General features: G+C 37.0%; 1 protein-coding gene across 4 annotated transcripts in view; it reads left to right on the top strand.

Moving 5' to 3' along the window:
* The window catches only part of SPAG6 (sperm associated antigen 6), a 71530-nt gene that overhangs the window by 33913 nt on the left and 18746 nt on the right, over positions 1–18871 (top strand). For all 4 annotated transcript variants that reach the window (XM_030819210.1, XM_004089055.3, XM_003257704.3 and 1 more), the window contains 4 exons: positions 13553–13758; positions 14616–14789; positions 15954–16106; positions 18533–18724. In XM_030819210.1, the coding sequence (XP_030675070.1) occupies positions 13553–13758; positions 14616–14789; positions 15954–16106; positions 18533–18724 (725 nt within the window). The remainder of the gene's footprint in view (positions 1–13552; positions 13759–14615; positions 14790–15953; positions 16107–18532; positions 18725–18871) is intronic.

Genomic DNA, 18871 nt, shown 5'->3' with positions numbered 1-18871 from the left:
AGATGAGCTTGCTGCGCCAGAGATGAGCAGTGCTTGCAGGGGCTGGCTGATGTGGACCTGACGGAAACATCGAGTCCATTGTATCCTCTTTACTAGACAGATACTGTAAGCAAGGTCTCAAGATGAGCTGGCAGCCCGATTGTTTTCTATCTTGTATCAAATGATGAAATGATACAATGAAAAGTTTAAAATACAGAATTCTGGTGAATATTCTTCTTATGCCACCCATGTACAAATATCAATAGCTTAAATAGTACAGAACAGGCTTAGGAAGCAGTAATTAATTAAAAAATCTCACCTACTTATTTATGGTGAGAACACAAAATCTAGTCTTAGCAATTTTCAAAATAATTAACTTTTAAAAACCCCAGATATTAGTGACAAATATCAGAGATAAGAGCTAAGGACTTTGAATGGTTTTTCTTAGAGGGAGAATGGATGGGGAGAAGGGACTAGAACGTGGTCATTAAAAATTATTTTAAAGGCCCTGCAGACAGCCGTCTTTACTGACGCCTAGAGATTTCGGCGGGTTCCAGTAACATCTTTTGCTTCTTTATCTTTCCGTACCTTTTTTTCTATTATAGGGGGTTGAGGAACACAAACATAGAGGCAAATGAGGTATGTGGGATAACATATATTATATATTTCATTTATTTTGACCCTAACACTTATTTTCACAAATATCTTTGTATTTTTTTAGGTGCTAGTGAAAGAAGTATAAAGTGAAAATAAATATCCCTCTATGTTTTTTTGGGCATAGAGGCCAAAAGTGCTAAACAAAAGAACATTTTAATTAATTATAACCTTGTTTTACTTGGTAGTTACCTAATTGGTTGGTTATTTTTAGGGTTCAGTTTGTGTGCTGGTAAAAAATGTTGTGATTCTTTTGTGTTTTTATTTCTTGGAATATTTTTAGTTGGGAACTCTTGGCTAATAAAATCTTCTAATTTTTTTTAACTTAGAATCTGGAGCAACAAAATGTAATACATAAGCTCAGATTCCTAAGTTACTCATGCCTCTAACTTTTTATATGAGGCTAGCAATCCATTTATTTAACAATGTCATCATCATGGTAATCATCAAAATGTACTTGAGGCATTTATGTCTGTGTTCCCATATCTTTCCCACTGTATAAAGTAAAATAAATTGACTAAGACCTCATGTGTGGGGCTTTATAATCTAAGGCAGAAAAATTAATACAGATGAGCATGAAGGTCATCTAGACAGCTAGGCAAACACTGACACAATGTACAATACTGTATTAAAAAGCATATATAATGCATTGGGTGACTATACATTAGAGTAAATGAAAGATGAATTATAACTGGGCACAGTGGCACGTGCCTGTAATCCTAGTACTTTGGGAGGCTGAGGTGGGAGGATCACTTGAGCCCAGGAATTCAAGACCAGTCTGTGAAACATAGTGAAACCCTGTGTGTAAAAAAAAAAATAAAAAAATTCACCAGATGTTGTGGTGTGCATCTGTGGTCTCAACTATTTGGGAGGCTGAAGTGGGAGGATCCCTTGAGCCCAGGAGGTTGAGGCTGCAGTGAGCTATGATTGTGCCACTGAACTCCAGCCTGGGCAACACAGTGAGACCCTGTCTCAAAAAAAAAAAAAGATGAATTATGAGTTACCTTTTTTGTACAACAGCAAAAAAGAGGAATCTTTACTTTCTCAAGAACTTTGTTACATCCAGATAACAACTGAACAGTCCTTGGCATAGAAATAACAGGAGGAAGTGATACATGCAGTAGTAAGAGGAAGGAAAGTGCTTTGTCCCACAAAATACCTCCTCTACTTGATAATACCTACAATTCTTTTAGTTTAAATCTTTGTTTTTGGCTTTATGCAAATACCTGTGGGAGAAATGTCATTAAGTGTATGTGTGCTGAGTGGATAAAGAGAAGGATATTTTGTATACTGGTGGTTTGGAAATAAACCAAGTTTGAACAATGCACCGTGACATGTTTCTCTATTGTTTCTTGAACTTAGTTTGTTTTCCAGTCACTGGCATATAAATCTGCCTAATACCTTTTTGATATTGGGGGGAGGAACCCACTTTTATTTACATTTGAATTTCTAGAAATACATGAAGCGAAACGTACTTGACTGAAATTTGAAAGTACTCCAATTGAGCATTTCACAAACATCTACAAGAGAGTTTGCTATTAGAAGCTCAGGACTTGGTTAGCAATAAGAATTGTACCTTGAGATAAGACATGTTTTTCATCTTATTTTCCCATAGATTTTTAAATCCACAGTCTACAGGAAAATAGGAGCTGTATTCTCATCATGTTAGCTGACTGATTTTGCACAGTTAATTTTTGGAGCTTGGTTTGCCCTTATCAGGGTTTTAGATGAATGAACTAGTTTGCTCTAAAAGTGTGGAATAAGTTAATTGTCTCAAAGGATTTTCTTTTTTTTTTTTGAGATGGAGTTTTGCTCTCGTTGCCCAGGTTGGGGTGCAATGGCGTGATCTCGGCAACTTACGCCTCCCAGGTTCAAGCGATTCTCCTGCCTCAGCCTCCCAAGTAGCTGGGATTACAGGCGTCTGCCACCACGCCTGGCTAATTTTTATATTTTTGGTAGACATAGGGTTTCGCCATGTTGACCAGGCTCGTCTTGAACTCCTGACCTTGTGATCCTCCCGCCTCAGCCTCCCAAAGTGCTGGGATTACAGGTGTGAGCCACCGTGCCTAGCCACCTCAAAGGATTTTCGAAGATAGGACCGCTAGCATTTTTGGTGTCACTGTGCTATAACTGGCCATAGACCATTTCTCTATATCCCTTTTGATCTCACACTACAGTGTTAGCAGTATGGTAGCCTCTATTCACATGAGACTTTTGCAAACTTGAACTGAGGCTAGTACACATTGAGGAACTACATTTTTTATTTTATTGCCATTTAATTAATGTAAATTTAAAAATTGATACTCAGTTACTTAAAACTTTGTAGGTATAATTGGAGCAACTTGGGTATGTGACTCTACCTTTTCAACTGTAAACTTTTTGAAATCTAAATACTTATTGAGCATTTTTGATGAAAATTTAGTGGCTGAATTGAGAAATGCTGTAAATGCGAAATACACACTAGATTCCAAGGCTTAGTGTGAAAAAATGTAAAATATCTCACTAAATGTTTAAAATATTGATTGCATGTTGAAATTATATTTCAGATATATTGTGTTAAAGTATATTAAAATTATTTTTACCTATTTCTTTTTACTTTTAAAGTGTGGCTAATTTCAAGTTTTAAATTACGTTATGTGGATAATATTTCTATTGGGTAGCACATAAAATTACTGTGTCTATGCTTTGTAGATATTTGTTAAAAGGCAATGTGCTAGTAATTCTGTGGTTTTAAAAAGACATTTGGGTTATTTTTGTTTATACATATGTGTATACAAACATACATGTATACAAGTATACATGCATGCATGTGTGTATACTTGTGGATGTGTGTGTGTGTATGTGTGACCTGTAGTAGCCAGCCTCCCATATCATGTGTCCTGGTTTTCAGACTCTTGTTTAGTCTTCTCCTGCGTTATACCAGGGCTGGTCTGTGTGACCAGCAGAAGTCATGGTATGTCACTTCCTGAGAACAGGTTATAAAAGACAAGAGGCCAGGTGCAGTGTCTTATGCCTATAGTCCCAGCACTTTGGGAGGTCAAGGTTGGAGGATTGCCTAAGGCCGGGAGTTCGAGACTAGCCTGGGCAACATAGCAAGATCTCGTCTCTTAAAAAAAAAAAATTAGCTGAGTATAGTGGTGTACAGCTACTTGGGAGGATGAGGAGGGTCACTTGAGCCCAGGAGTTTCTGGCTGCAGTGAGCTATGACGGTGCCACTGCACTCTGGCCTGGGTGATAGAGTGAGATCCTGCCTCTGGAGAAAAAAAAAAATCAGTGCTTCTGTCTTGGGTACTCTATCTTTCTTGGGCCACTTGCTCTAGGGGAAGCTGTTACGTGGACACTTAGGCAGCTTATGGAAAGGTTCACATGGTGAAGAACTGAGGTTTCCAGCAGCCAGCAAGGAATGGAGGCTTCCCAGCAATGATGGGATTGAGCTGGAAGCAGATCCTCCCCAAGGTGGGCCTTCAGGTGACTGCCCCAGCTGACAATTGGACAGCAACTTTGTAATTCTGAGCCACAACCACCTAGCTAAGCTGCTCCTGAGTTCCTGACCCACAGAAACTCTGAAATAATAAGTGATGTTGTTTTATGCTGCTCAGTTTGGGATTGTGTGTTACATGATAATAGATAACTAATATGTAATCTGAATGCAAAAGTGGTTCATTTTACTATATAATAGCAAACAACAAAACAAAACAAAACAAAAAATTAATTAAATGTCCTCAAGTGGGAAACTGGTTAAGTAAATGATGGCATATTTGCTCAGTGGGATATTAGGCAAGTGTTAAAAATGTTGGGTTAGCTGAGTCCTCAGGAATAAAAGTAGCCAGTGGAAACCCATGAGAGTGTGAGAACCACTCAGGGGAGTCACACCAAGCACTGCTGACCAGGGACCACGTTTATAAAAACACGACATCAACATATTACCCTCCCAATGTTTTATTTTTATTTCCTCTTTCTGTTTTCTCTCTCCTTTACCTGTTCTAGAGAATCCCATCAGAGTACCTGTGGCCTTTTGCTGTCTAGCCTTCTCCATCAGATTGTGCTCCTTGAAGACAGGGACTTCTTACCTGGCACTGGGTTGGAGCAAAGAGTGAATACCTTTGAAGTTTGAGTAATAACATATGCATTTTCCATGGTTTTTAAAACTGTTTTTCTATTATTTATTTTAAAAATTATTTTTGTATATTAATTAAAAAATTGTTATGTATTTACGGGGTACAAGTACAGATCTTTTTTCTTTTTTTTTCTTTTTTTTTTCTTTTTGAAACAGAGTCTGACTCTGTCGCCCAGGCTGGAGTGCAGTGGTACAATTTCAGCTCACTGCAACCTCCGCCTCCTGGGTTCAAGCGATTCACCCACCTCAGCCTCTCGAGTAGCTGGGATTGCAGGTGCATGCCACCACGCCTGGCTAATTTTTGTATTTTTAGTAGAGACGAGGTTTCACCATATTGGCCAGGTTAGTCTTGAACTCCTGACCTTAGGTGATCTGCCCACTTTGGCCTCCCTAAGTTCTGGGATTACAGGCGTGAGCCAGCGCGCCTGGCCACGAGTACAGATTTCTTACATGCATACATTGCATAGTGGTGAAATCTGGGCAGGTTTTGTTTTTTTTTTTAAGCAAAATGCAAAGTTATAGGTAGAGTGAAACCACTACTATGGTTGCAAATGCTATATAAAGCAGGTGGAAACAAATACAACAACTTCTAGATTCAAAAAGCATTACTTTGTAAAGATGTAACTCCAATTATTTTAGTTATTTTCTTCTTTACCGGGACACTCCAGACTCTCTTTGTAGTTTTGCATTACTCTATTCAGCTTGGTCTCATCTGTTAAAAGTCTAATGCTAAATTAGTGGTGGGGATGGGAGCTAAAATGACTTCAAATTTCCTCAGCCTATTGTTGTTCAAGGCTATAACCAAGTGCTTTTTTTTTTTCTCACTTTCCTTTTGTCTGGTCTCCACTTGACTTTTTCTTACCATGTTTTGAAGCTGCTTGAGTCCTGTGAGAGCGGCCTTCCCTCCCAGCTGATTGTAATTTCTTACTAAAGCCCTGTTAACTCCAGATCAATGGCTTATTTGACTCACTTGACTTTTTAAAGGAGCCAGAATTATTTCGCCTTTAAAGCAAATGTATGTATATATGTTAACCCTTAAGCTCTCAAACACTCAACCCATGTGTTAGGGTTAAACTAATGGCTCTGACGATTGGGTGGAGGGAAGCAAGATAGAAATGATGAGAGTAGGAAAAATGACATTTGTGTGTGTGGGAGAAATAAAAATCACTCGAGACTTTTATATAGTAATATGCAAATTCTCCCTTTATGCTTTTCTCACTTCCACCTGCAATTGGAGATGTCAATCTCTCAGCTGAGAATGATAGCTCTAGTGAGTCACTGTTGCCTTGCAGATGTGTCAGTGTAGAACAAAGCTTTTTGTGGTAGCAGCCTCCATGATGCCTGCCTCCTCTTATTCACATCCTTGTGTAGTTCCCTCCCCCGTTGCACCAATGCACTATAGCAGAGGCAATGCTATGCCACGTCCAGGCTTAGATTATAAAAGACAGAAATGTCTTTTATAATCTTGAGTCTTCTCTTTTGAATCACTTGGGTCCTCTCTTTTGAATCACTCACTTTGGGGGAAGCCTCATCATGAGCAGCCTATGTAGAGGCCCATAGGGCACGGAACTAAAGATTCCCATTAACCCTCCCACGAGTGTGCCTGGACACACATCCTCAATTGACTGCAGCCCCAGTTGACTTCTTGATTGTAGCCTAGTGATAGGTCTTGAGCCTGAACCTGTCAGGTAAGCCACTCCTAGATTCTTGACCTACAGAAACTATGAGATAATAAATGTTTGCTGTTTTAAGCTGTTAAATTTGGTGTGATGTTACATAGTAGTAGATAACTAAACCAGTTGTAAACAGCTGGGTTAGACCAAAACCTAAAGAGATTTTTCTTTTTTTTTGAGACAGGATCTTGCTCTGTTGCCTAGGCTGAGTACAATGGCATGATCACACCTCACTGCAGCCTCGACCTCCTGGGCTCAAGCAATCCTCCCACTTCAGCCTCCCGAGTAGCTGAGACTACAGGCACGTGCCACCATGTTCAGCTAATTTTTGATTTTTTTTGGAGACAGGGTCTCTCTCTGTTTCCCACGCTGGTCTTGAACTCCTGGATGCAAGCAGTCCTCCCACCTTGGCCTCCCAAAGTGCTGGGACTACAAGAGTGAGGCACTGCGCCTGGCCAACAGATTTCTTTTACTTTGGAAGTGCTATTACCAAAATCATACTGGAGTTACCAGTAAGTAACCAGCTTTGGTAATTGCAGCAACATATTTGTTATTATAATTTCACCCAATCATGAAAAATTTGGTTGAATAGGATGAGGAATTATTATTAACATAACATTAATATCATATAAGTGGCAGCCAATTTTAAATGTAGGTTTTGTTTGTTTGTTTGTTTGTTTTGAGACAGGGTCTTGCTCTTTTGCCCATGCTGAAGTGAAGCAACGTGATCTTGGCTCACAGAAACTTCTGCCTCTTGGGTTCAAGGGGTCCTCCCACCTCAGCCTCCCGAGTAGCTAGCTATAGGTGCTTGCCACCATGCCTGGCTAATTTTTGTGTTTTTTTGTTTTTTGTAGAGATGGGGTTTTGCCCTGTTGTCCAAGCTGGTTTTGAACTCCTGGCTTCAAGCAATCTGCCTGCCTCAGGCTCCCAAAGTGCTAGGATTACAGGCATGAGCCACTGTACCCAGGCAAAATGTAGCTTTTTTTTTTTTTTAAACCTGCTTTATTTCAAAAAGCTTTTGAAGTGATACAGCTGTATATTTTTATGGCAAAACCCAGCCCATCTTCAAACTGATAAATAGGGCCACCTAACTGCAAAGAAATGATTAATTTATAAATTTCTTGTATTTTTTAATGAAACAAAATATAACTTTTGTAGGGCTTAGAAACAGTTAAAAGCAGTGCTTGAAAAAAAATTAAAAAGCAATAAAGTTTAAAGAGATTAGAGTTCCAGAGGAGTTTTTTAATTAGTGTGCTGGATACATATTTTTTGTCTTTTTTCTTTTTGGAGAACCTCTTCATTTTGAATTCTTTTTATGAGTCCTCATGATCACTTCTTTGCTCAAATTCTTCTGTCTCACATCTCCATTATGAGCTGAAAGATTATTCAAGTATCATATGTTTAGAGTAATCCTTTCTTATGAGTCAATTTTTAGGTTTTTATTAATCTCTTAGAATTCTCTGAATTTTCTTATGTAACCACAATAGTGGTTCTTCCTCTGTGACTCCAAACATGACTTCAAAAATTAAAAGTAGAAAGAACATCACCTTTCCATACCCAGAAAGCCCCCCACAGGCTGTTTTAGAGGGTGTAAGGTTTAAGCCTATGGTTGTAAAATGGGGTGGTTCAGGCTGTAGCAGGCCCACAGAGGGGTGTGTTTTATTTGGCCAGCACTGTGTTGTCTCACACAGTGTTCTTAAAAAAAAAAAAAATTGCCAACACTTAAAAACCAGGCAATTTCACATAAAAAAAAAAAAAGACCTGACAACAGTAGGCCTATATTCCTACATAGCAACACTGGGCTGAAACTAAGAAACTGCTGCCCCTTGTAGATGGTGCCTAGACTTTTGCCCTTCACTACTGCTCTCCCACTCCCTGACCTTTTTTTTTTTAAACGTCCTCTGGCTTCATTTATTTTAGTTGCTTTCCTAGGCCCTGTGGGCATTTGCAATGACCACTTCTGATCTAAACAGACAACTAGCCATGATGTAATTGGGAGAGGTTGAAGTCACTGGGGCACTATTAAAGCAAGATTACTTTTGTCTGATTTACCTAGTAACCACCATACTTATACTATGCTAAGGGGCATTCCTGTCTGCTCTCTTCCCTTCCGGTCAACATAGAGTTATTTCTAATGTTCCACTCATGCGGCTTTAGATAGTACTAATCTTATGAATGTTGTTGATCTTAAAAGTCCTCCTTTTAATTTACTTTCTCTTTTTGTTTTAAACTTAAACCTAAAGTCATACTGAGGTTTTTGATTATTCTAAGTTGAAGATTTTGATCCATTTAACTTGCAACACTTCTCATGCCTGTTACTGACGGATCACTGCAAGCTTAGCCCTTAGTTAGGAAAAGACCAAACAAACCAAAAACCCAGATTCCAAGAACAGCACAGAATGAAATTCTTAAGAAAATGCAACTGTGTGAGAAGCAAAGTCTTGTCACCCCAAGTTTTTACATGTTATTACTGATCAAAAAATTGTATGAACATAACCCTCATAAATGTTGTTGGAAAGAATTATGGAAAAATTGAGAGAGGCAGAGAAGTGTGAAAAGATGACGCTTCCCCCTCCCTTGTCACAGTACCGCAGAGGAGGCTGCCTCAGTTTCTTCACTCAAAATGAGCTATTCCTAAGCCAAATAAAACTAGTTATTCCTTTACTAAAAACAGCTGATCATCAAATTTCGTGACTGTACATTTTTGTCTACATATATGCAATAAACAACTTTAATTATTATTTGTGAGTAAGGAAGGTGCTGTTGGATAGTTTCCTCTGACAGTTTGCAGTCAAATAAAGGTTAAAAATAAATAACCCCTAACGTTTAAAAAATGTATATTTTAACTTTAATAAGGGTATGAATTAAGGCAGCAGGGTGTGAAAAAGTAAATGAATATTATTTCTAGTATATATTATTAATTGAAGAAGAATTATACATTCTTTTCATGTAATTTATTTTAAAAATAGTGATAGAGGCAGGATGAAGTAGCCTTTTGGATGTGTAATATGTATGATGTGCATTATTTAGGTGTGCCTTATTAAAGAAGACATATTCCACCATATTTTAAAATAAACTTTCTGCTATATTAAAAAATAAGCTAAAAATTTTATATTTGTTTTTTTTTTTCTTTGTAATAATAATGTTAGTACAGTTAGGCCCAGCAGTAGCTATATGTATGGGTGAGAGACATGCTTATATTTACTTTTTAAAAAATAACATTGAAGAAAATTTGGCAAACAGAGAAAAAATACACCACCCATAGTACCATCAACCCAGTATAAATGCTGTTAGCATGTTGGTATAACATGTAGCCTTTTCTCTTTGCATTTTTAGACATAGTTATAACCAGTTTTTAATCTTGTTTGTTATGTAACAGTATAGGATATGTCACATGTTATTGTGTAATGGAAGATATATTATAAAAATTTTTTGAAGATTTACTTAAAATTTGAAATGAGGCAATGATATTTTCAGGGACTGAAGATAAATTTCTTGGCTCACTGCTTTTTTTGGTCAACCTTTTTTGAGCATCTAAGTCAGTACATATCAATCTTTGATTTCATAAGTGTGATAATTGGACATCTAAAAACTCATTTCCATGTTTGAGTTTAAAATGAACTTCATGAGATTTCTCCTATGGGAAGTGATTTTTAGGTGTGCAGAGTTTTGTATGTGTTTTGGTTGCTGCTGGTTTTTTTCGAGTAGAAAATACAGAAAAAGCTGGGCGCAGTGGCTCACACCTATAATCCCAGCACTTTAGGAGGCTAAGGTGGGTGGATCATGAGGTCAGGAGTTCAAGACCAGCCTGGCCAAATGGCGAAACCCTGTCTCCACTAAAAATACAAAAAATTAGCTGGGCGTGGTGGCAGGTGCCTGTAATCCCAGCTACTCGAGAGGCTGAGGCAGAGAATTGCTTGAACCCAGGAGGCGAAGGTTGCAGTGAGCCAAGATCACGCCACTGCACTCCAGCCTGGGCAACAGACTGAGACTCCGTCTCAAAAAAAAAAAAAAAAAAAAGAAAGAAAATACAGGAAAAAAGAAGAAAAGAGGAGAAGGAAGGAAGGTTGGAAGCACTTCCTGAAATGATACTTCTGTATACATTTTCCCTGAACACTCCACAGACCTGATTCCTGGCTCTGCTCTGTTCTTGTAGTGGCCTGTTCATGTATTCACTCTGAGCAGGGTTTTCTAGAACAGAACAATGTTTTTATTCCCTTTCCCCAAGATCTAGCCAAGTGTGCAGCACATAGTAAGCACTTAATGAACATTCAGTGAGTGAAAGAGGAGAGAAAACCATGCATAAGAGACACCAAGCATAAGAGAGGAAGGAATTATATCAGGATGTTTTTAGCTGTAAGTTGTAGCATGTAAACTACAAGTGGCTTAAGCAATAAGGACATTTTTTAAATTCACATGACACAAAGTTCAGAGTAAGGGCAGTTCCAAAGCTGGTTTTGCAGCTGAACAATGTCATGGAGTACCCAGATGTTTTTCATTTTTGTACTTAGCCACCATCAGCATATTGGTGATTTCTTCCCTTATAGTTGCAAGATGGATGTAGGAGTTCCAGATGCTATTTGCAGACATGACCATGTCCAACAAAGAAGAGGTGGTATTTTCTGCTGTGTATCTCAGTTTATTACAGAGCTTTCACAGTTGCTTCCAGGTGACTTCTGCTTAGGTCTAGGATTGGCTCACAAGCCTATGCCCTAGCTGACGATGGCTATTGGGTAGACACCAACAGTGGCTGGCATAGAAACACCAGAGGAAACAATAATGGGAAAAAGAAGAGTGATAGAGGCAGAATGAAATAGCCTGTTGGACGTGTAATATGTAGAGTCTACATTATTTAGGCCTGTTGTATTCTTATCTGTATATACATTCACTATCTGATATTTAATATTAACATATGTTTGAAGCTAGGAGGACAATACTTCTAAGTAAAAAGTGTGCTACTCAAGAGCAGTAGAACCATATACATTTGGGGATGTAAACTATATGAAATTGCAAGTACAAAATTGCTAGGCCCACTTTAGGTCCTTGGAAACTTCATTATCTTCATGGCAAATCTTTTTCTACTGCCATCCCCAGCCTTCCCCACATTTAACATTGCTACTCTGGAGAGAATAGAAAACTTGGGTAACAAGTTAGAAGAACAGAATTTGCTTTCTCATTAACATTATGTTATTCTAAGGAAGAAGGATATTGCACTCAAGAATTACTCAAGGAACAGGTCAAATGAATGGGAGTTACAAAGATAGATAATAGATGTTCTTTTAAAAAGCATCTTCAGGGTTTTTGTTAATAGTACTTTTAAACCGTTGTAGTTTGCTACATATTCTTTACTCCTAGAAACTGGGTATAAAAGTGAAAATACATCAAAACAAAATATTCAGCCCACTATATATATATATTCCAGGTGTGCTTAAATAGGGACATATAGATTATTACTATATGACACTTGTATAATTTGGATTGAGTTGAATTCTTAAGCAGAATGTTAATGATCAGAAAATGAGTATTTTTTTAGAAATTATATGTAATATAACATTTTATATTTTTTCCCATTTCCTTTGGATGGGTGTTGGGGTGTGGTGGGGGAAGAGAAACAGTGACCACCTGTGTCACCTGCTGTCTTCATGGTCTTCAGTCTATTGCAGTAGCATCCCAGAGGCTGTTTCTGAGGAACCTGTTACATTGCTAGGTTGATACTGCAGTCTGTTGGCTATTGTCTTCTTTTTTAAAAACAAAGCAAAACAAAATATATTCCTCTCATCTACCTCTCATTCTTGAGATTACATAAGAACTTCCCATAGTATACTAGCTTTTACACCAAATTTTAAAAATTGAAACATACCTTTGCCAATGAATGTAGTGTTAATTTGCAGAAGTGTGTCACTGGCGCCAAGTTGAAAGAATCTGTCACTTAATAGCCTTCCATTAATACTTGTTTAATGAAAGAATGAATGAACTGTTTATACAATATTGGGACTTCTAAGATAATTATGATAATTTAAGGAACACAAATATTGGACACTAACCTGTATTTGCTAACATTTTCTTTTAGAAGTTGTGATATTACCAATACTTTGAAAAATCAAACACTGTATTATCTTCAAATTAAAGACTTTAAGTGACATGCTAAATAGAGCTCTTAGCTTGACAGTTAAGACATTTATATATAACTAAGGCACTACACATCTGGGAAAATAAGGACATATTTTGAAAGGAAGCGATTCCAGAAATGGGTGTCTGTGATTCAGTAAGAGGGGCCATGAATACAATGTGAGTAGAATCTGTAACTGTGTGTGGTGCTTTATGCTTCTCAAAAGGCAGTTTTTTCATGATATTATATGGATCTGCTTGCCTGTCTCCCATTATCTGTAATTTAAAATGTGCTATTTTTGTAGCTGTTATTCTTGGACATACAAGTAAATCAACATGTATATTCAAAAGATATGTACTTGATTTCTGACAAGAGTAAGATAAATTTATTCTTGTATCTAAACGTTAGCATTTATATACAAAAGTTTATTGATAAGTAGTAGATCTCATTTTTGAAAGTATTTTTATATGTACAATGAAAAGGCAGCTTTCTATTTTGTATGAAATTTTTAAAAAATCTTTTAAAAGTACTACAAGATAAAAGGAATTTAAAAATTGACATTATTGGCACAAGATTCATGTTAATGTTTACTCACGTAAATAGCGCAAAATACTGCCTAATTAGTGTGGTTGGTAAATTTTTGGTACTTAAATTTTCTCTGTTATTGTAAACCATGCATAAAATGCTTGTCTATTGAGAAGTGCAGAATTGTCAGAGCTTAAACAGCTGACATCTGCTTACTCTCTTAAAAAAAAAAAAAAAAGAATAACAAGCCATTTCAGCCTAATCTACCTCAAATGTGTTCATGTAAATGGAGGTCCATCTATTGACCTGTATTCTTTTCAGCTCAGGATTGGTCCACATGGTTTATGAAACCAGGAAGCCTGATTTGAAATGCAGATGTTGAGAGAGTGAAGTACACCCTCCCCTTTTTTCTTTGCTGTATCTGTCAGGGTGAAAAATGGCTTGCACAAGGGTCAGTCACCCATACTCACTTAATTACTTTTCTTGGACCCACAGAACTGTCACAAGCTGTGGTGGATGCGGGAGCTGTTCCTCTTTTAGTACTCTGTATCCAGGAGCCAGAAATTGCTTTGAAAAGGATTGCTGCTTCGGCCTTCAGTGATATTGCAAAGCATTCTCCAGAGTTAGCACAGGCAGTAGTGGGTGCAGGAGCTGTTGCTCACTTAGCCCAGATGATCCTCAATCCTGATGCTAAATTGAAGGTATTTCAAAATAAGGTTGAAAAATACATCAGCCTTCTTATAATGTAAGAAAATGGAAATGTGTACACGTGAATATTTTGCATCTAAAAATAATTAGTAAATTATCATTGAAAACAGATATGAATATATTATGTATTTGGTCTCTTAATATGTGAAAATAATGCTATAAGGATTAGATAAAGATGTGATTGGGGAAACTATGTACAAGATCAGAAGTAACAAGAGTGTTAACATTAATAATTAAAATACAGAATCACATAATGATTAAATCTCTGGTTTGGAAAAGACCTAAAGATTTTTGAACCCACCACTATAATATTGTTTCTTATGGAAATTACAATATTTATCTTAGTCTTTTTTATAGCTTTCTAAAATCTGATTTTTAGTTAATAGTCACCAATTATACTTTTATATTCGAATAGTTATATCCTATAATGTTTTAAAATTGTTAATGTTAACTAAGCAATGGGACATTCTTTGAAATGGTATCAGCATCATGTCAAAGATATTGTTCTGCTTGATGATTTTTGTACTAAATGATCACCTGTCTCATAAATTAGCAATTTCAGTATTGCATAATTAAGAAATGGTATTCATCCAGAGGTCATGTTATTTAATCATCTGTAATAGATAGAGTTTCAAAATATTGAGAACTAATTTGGAAATCAGGAATTTTTAGAACTTGGGTATAAGACTAGAACGTGAATGTCTCAAGACTCAGAAATCTGAGGCTGTTTAGGCATGTACATTTTTTTCCTTTTATAAAGGAATTTGAATATATATAAAACTGTTTACATTACATCTGAACTCTGTAGTGGATACTATATAGTGTTTTGTTTTGTTTTTTTGCTTCACAGCATCAGATCCTTTCAGCTCTCAGTCAGGTTTCAAAACATTCCGTGGATCTGGCAGAAATGGTTGTTGAAGCAGAGATTTTTCCAGTTGTACTTACCTGTCTGAAGGACAAGGATGAATACGTGAAGAAAAATGCTTCTACTTTAATTAGAGAGATTGCAAAACATACGCCCGAGGTGAAAAGAAACTTCAAGGCACAATAATATGTAGTAGTTAGTTTTAGTTTTTAAATGAAACATCAATTTGTTTATAGGGCCTAGGGGTTGTGGTACACGATCTAGTTGAGTCAGGATTTCTCATCTTCTACTGATGTTTTGGACTGGGTAGTTCTTTGTTGTGGGGAGCTGGTCCTGCACACTGTAGGACGGATGTTTAGCAAGATCCCTAGCCTCTGCCCACTAGATGCCAAAAGCACCCTTCTCCCACAAGTGGTGACAATCAAAAATGTCTCCATACTTTGCCATGTGTTCCTCAAGGAGCAAAATTGCCTCCAGTTGAGAAGACTGGGTTATATTAGCAGAGTTTGAGTTTGAAATCTGTTGCTAGTCATTCCCAACTTTCCATTTCTAGATTGTGAGGACAATGGAACTTTGCCATCCTTACCATTTTATGTCAGCTGGGAGTAGTGAGAACACTATTATAGCTCCAGGTTGGGAGAAATCACAAAGGTCCCCTGGCCTACTGTGACCACTCCAGTAGCTGCTCTTACATGGTGATTTCCTGCTCTGAGTTCCTAGATGGGAAAGAAATAGAGAGAAAGCAAGCCTGTGTTGATTCTGAATTATCTTTTTTTCTGTGTATATTTTGACTAATCAATTTTTATTTCATTAAACTTTAAGTCCTCATTGTTTATTTCATCTAACATCTTTATTTGCTTGAGATTTTTCAAAATTAAAGCGCACTCAGCTAGTAATCATTACTAGCAAAGGGGGAATAATTAGGTTAGAATATTTCAAGTCCGACATTGTCTTTCACCATTCAGTGATTAATCTGCTTCATATTCACCCATTGTGAATGGGGGGTTTCAGTAGTTAGTTATGAACTAGCCCTAGGCTTGGAGTCTACATGAGGAATTTTGACATCCATTATAATAGGGATAAAAGTTGTGCCATCGATGCATGAAAAATTGAATCACAGAATAAAGCTCCTCACAGTTTGTGCATTTGAACTAGCAGGTTTATTGTACTTGTATATTTCTTTAATAAATATAATAATTTCACTAAATGATAATTCAATTTCACCAGTTGTTTTTAGGTTCTAAATAGAGTGTGGCAATATTAAACTGTATTTAAAGACCATCATAGGGTCCTGGTGATCTAACTCTTGTTCCCATCGCTTAGCTTTCGCAGCTGGTGGTTAACACAGGAGGGGTTGCTGCCATGATTGACTGCATTGGATCCTGCAAAGGGAACACACGGCTGCCTGGCATCATGATGCTTGGTTACGTAGCAGCTCATTCTGAGAACCTGGCAATGGCAGTCATCATTTCTAAGGTTTGTTCTTGCTTCGTTTTCTTCTAGTTGCAGTAAGAAATTCTAAGACAGAACCACAGATTAATGTTCTCCCACAGAATACAAAATATAACTGACTGGAGCAAAAAAATTACCTGAAAAAAATTTTGATTGTTTCAATGCTTATTAGCAAGTTTTATTAGCAAGGAAATGGGAAGTTTAAAGTTTTACTCAGTGTTTCTCATCAACAGAATATCAACTGTTTTGAGCATTAGTATTATCTGTATTTAAATATGAAGTTTATTTGTATCTTGAAGGATTAATTGTACATATCTACAAACATGTAAAGCTTGCCTTGGTTAGAAACACCTATTTGTAAATGACATGCCCAGTAGTCATTTTCAGTATTCTGGGAGGTCTATATACCCCTCCATTTCCTGCCACTTGAGTGGGAGATGACAATGGCTAGGACATCCCTTTGTATCCACTTTCTCTTCTTCAGCTTTTATGAACAATTTCTCTTCTTAGATGTAGGCAATTCAGAGCGCATGTCAGATAGCAGTGTTTTGTTTCCTTGCTCTAGGGCTTTTGCTTTATCTCAGTTCACAATTTTGTAAGAACCCCTCATCTAGTGCAGCCCTGGCACATAGTAGGTGCTTACGAAATGTGTGCTGATGAATAAATATTGATCTCTGGACGAATGCTTCAAAGCCTGTGTGCTTACAGTGTGTGTGGTGACCCTCTGGGGTGTGGGTTTCTTATCAGCATAGAAAACCTGCTGCTGTATGTTAAACAGAAATGTGGATTTTTTTTATCCCTTACTAATCCTCAGAATAAAAAGGAGCCTTAGATCTTTATTTTCTACCTATTTCTTGATAATTCTTTGCTTTACTCCCTTTTATCCTGCTCTTTTCCTTTTGTTCTTCTACTACCACAGACTGTGATAGTGACTAGAGCAATAGTGGTGCTTTCTGAAGGGTCGCGGTAAGGATGTTACGAGGATTTTGATCCTTCGTTCTTTTGTGGATAGTCATGAAGCTTATGCATGGGAAGAATGATGAAAAAAGAAGCAATTGCCGTTGCTTCCCATATGTCTTCCTGAAATTAACCAGGGAGCTCTCCCCTTCTTTTGTCTGAGGTTGCCGCTGGCCTTTCCCACTTGGTTTGTTTTTCAGATAGAGATCAAGGTGTTGCTTGCTGAAACTCCAGCAGTTTCAGGCAAGCCACATAGTATGGTAGCACTCTCTGCTTTTCCTGTGTGGTACTATAAAGACTAACAATAATACGTTGCATTTAAATAGTAATTTTAAAGCAAATTTGCATTCCTTATCTTATTTGCTGTTCATTATAATTGAGGCCAACAAGTCAGAGCTTTGGGGATGGAGTAGAGGCACTGTCTCCTTTTCCTCCTGCTTCTTCAGTCTTGTTACATCCTGGACATGTGGGCTTTCTGGAAAGTTGCTTCATTCTGAAGACAGGTCTGACCTTTAATATTGGCAGACATACATTTTTAGTTGTAGGAAAGAAGCCAATGAAGAAATAAAGCTGACCTCTTCAGGAAATTGGTCTTAATAACCAAATTAAAAAGCAAAGAATAAAAGTATATATGATGATTCTGGCCTTTGCTGTGGTAGCATAACCATGTGATCTTTTTTTGTGGTACCAAATTTAAGGTGATTACCATAATCTCAAATTAGTCGGAATATTACACCTTTACAGAATTTGGAATTAGAATTTGATTTTTTTAAATTGTTCCTTGGGTATACAAAATGTAATGTATTTGAGGCTCTTTAGTTTATTCTGTTTTTATTATTTAGATAAAATTGAAGCATAAGATGCAAAATGTAAGCATGCGCTGTGTAACAAAAGTAATTGTTGCTTTGACATTCAATCATGTTAAAGTGGAAAGAACTATAATTTAAAAGTTGACCATAATTGATGGAAAATTATTTATGTACTGTTTCAGGAAAGGTGTTGGTGAATATATTCTATTGACAAGGTACTTAGATAGGATTCTTACTGATTTATTTTATTCTCAGACTTATTATATCAGGTTTATTATATTTGGTGAAAATACAATTTCTTTAAAGATTCTAAACTTTTTAACAAAGGAAAATAAAAGATTTAAAAATTCTAAACGTTTTTAGTTTGTCACAGTAAAATCTGGCTTTGCCTATTTCCTAGTCTGTGACATCTGTTGTTTGGTTAAATACCTCTCTATTTGGGGGGTAAAAGCTAGTAGAGAAATTCTTGGTTTAGTTGAATTGTTACCAATAATTAAGGTAATTTAGTTCTAGTCATTTTATTGACTTAAGAAATGACAGCCCCTGTGATGTGCTCATTTATTGAACCGTTTAAGAAAAAAAGGATCAAGGCTGAAATGATTTCTTCTCATGTTTGAGAGACATGGAAGACTCTTTAATCCTGCTCTAGATTCATAACACTTGCTCTTTTGATCCACGCTGCAGGGTGTACCCCAGTTGTCAGTCTGCTTGTCAGAAGAACCGGAAGATCATATTAAGGCTGCAGCTGCTTGGGCCTTAGGACAGATTGGAAGACACACTCCTGAACATGCACGCGCTGTTGCAGTCACAAATACTTTGCCAGTTCTGCTTTCTTTGTACATGTCAACAGAAAGTTCTGAGGATCTCCAAGTAAAAGTAAGTGCTTAATTCTGTTTTATGAAGATTTTGGCTCATTTAAAAAATATGTCATTTAAAATCTCTTTGTTTTCATCATGTACAATATTGTTTTATGAGTCAAGAAATACAAATTTATCAGAATTGACTTCACTCTTCTTTGAAAAT

This window comes from Nomascus leucogenys, chromosome 9, assembly GCF_006542625.1.
Source record: "Nomascus leucogenys isolate Asia chromosome 9, Asia_NLE_v1, whole genome shotgun sequence".
Taxonomy (NCBI): Eukaryota; Metazoa; Chordata; class Mammalia; order Primates; family Hylobatidae; genus Nomascus; species Nomascus leucogenys.
Note: the sequence above shows the minus strand (reverse complement) of the source record. Positions and strands in the feature narration are given on the sequence as shown.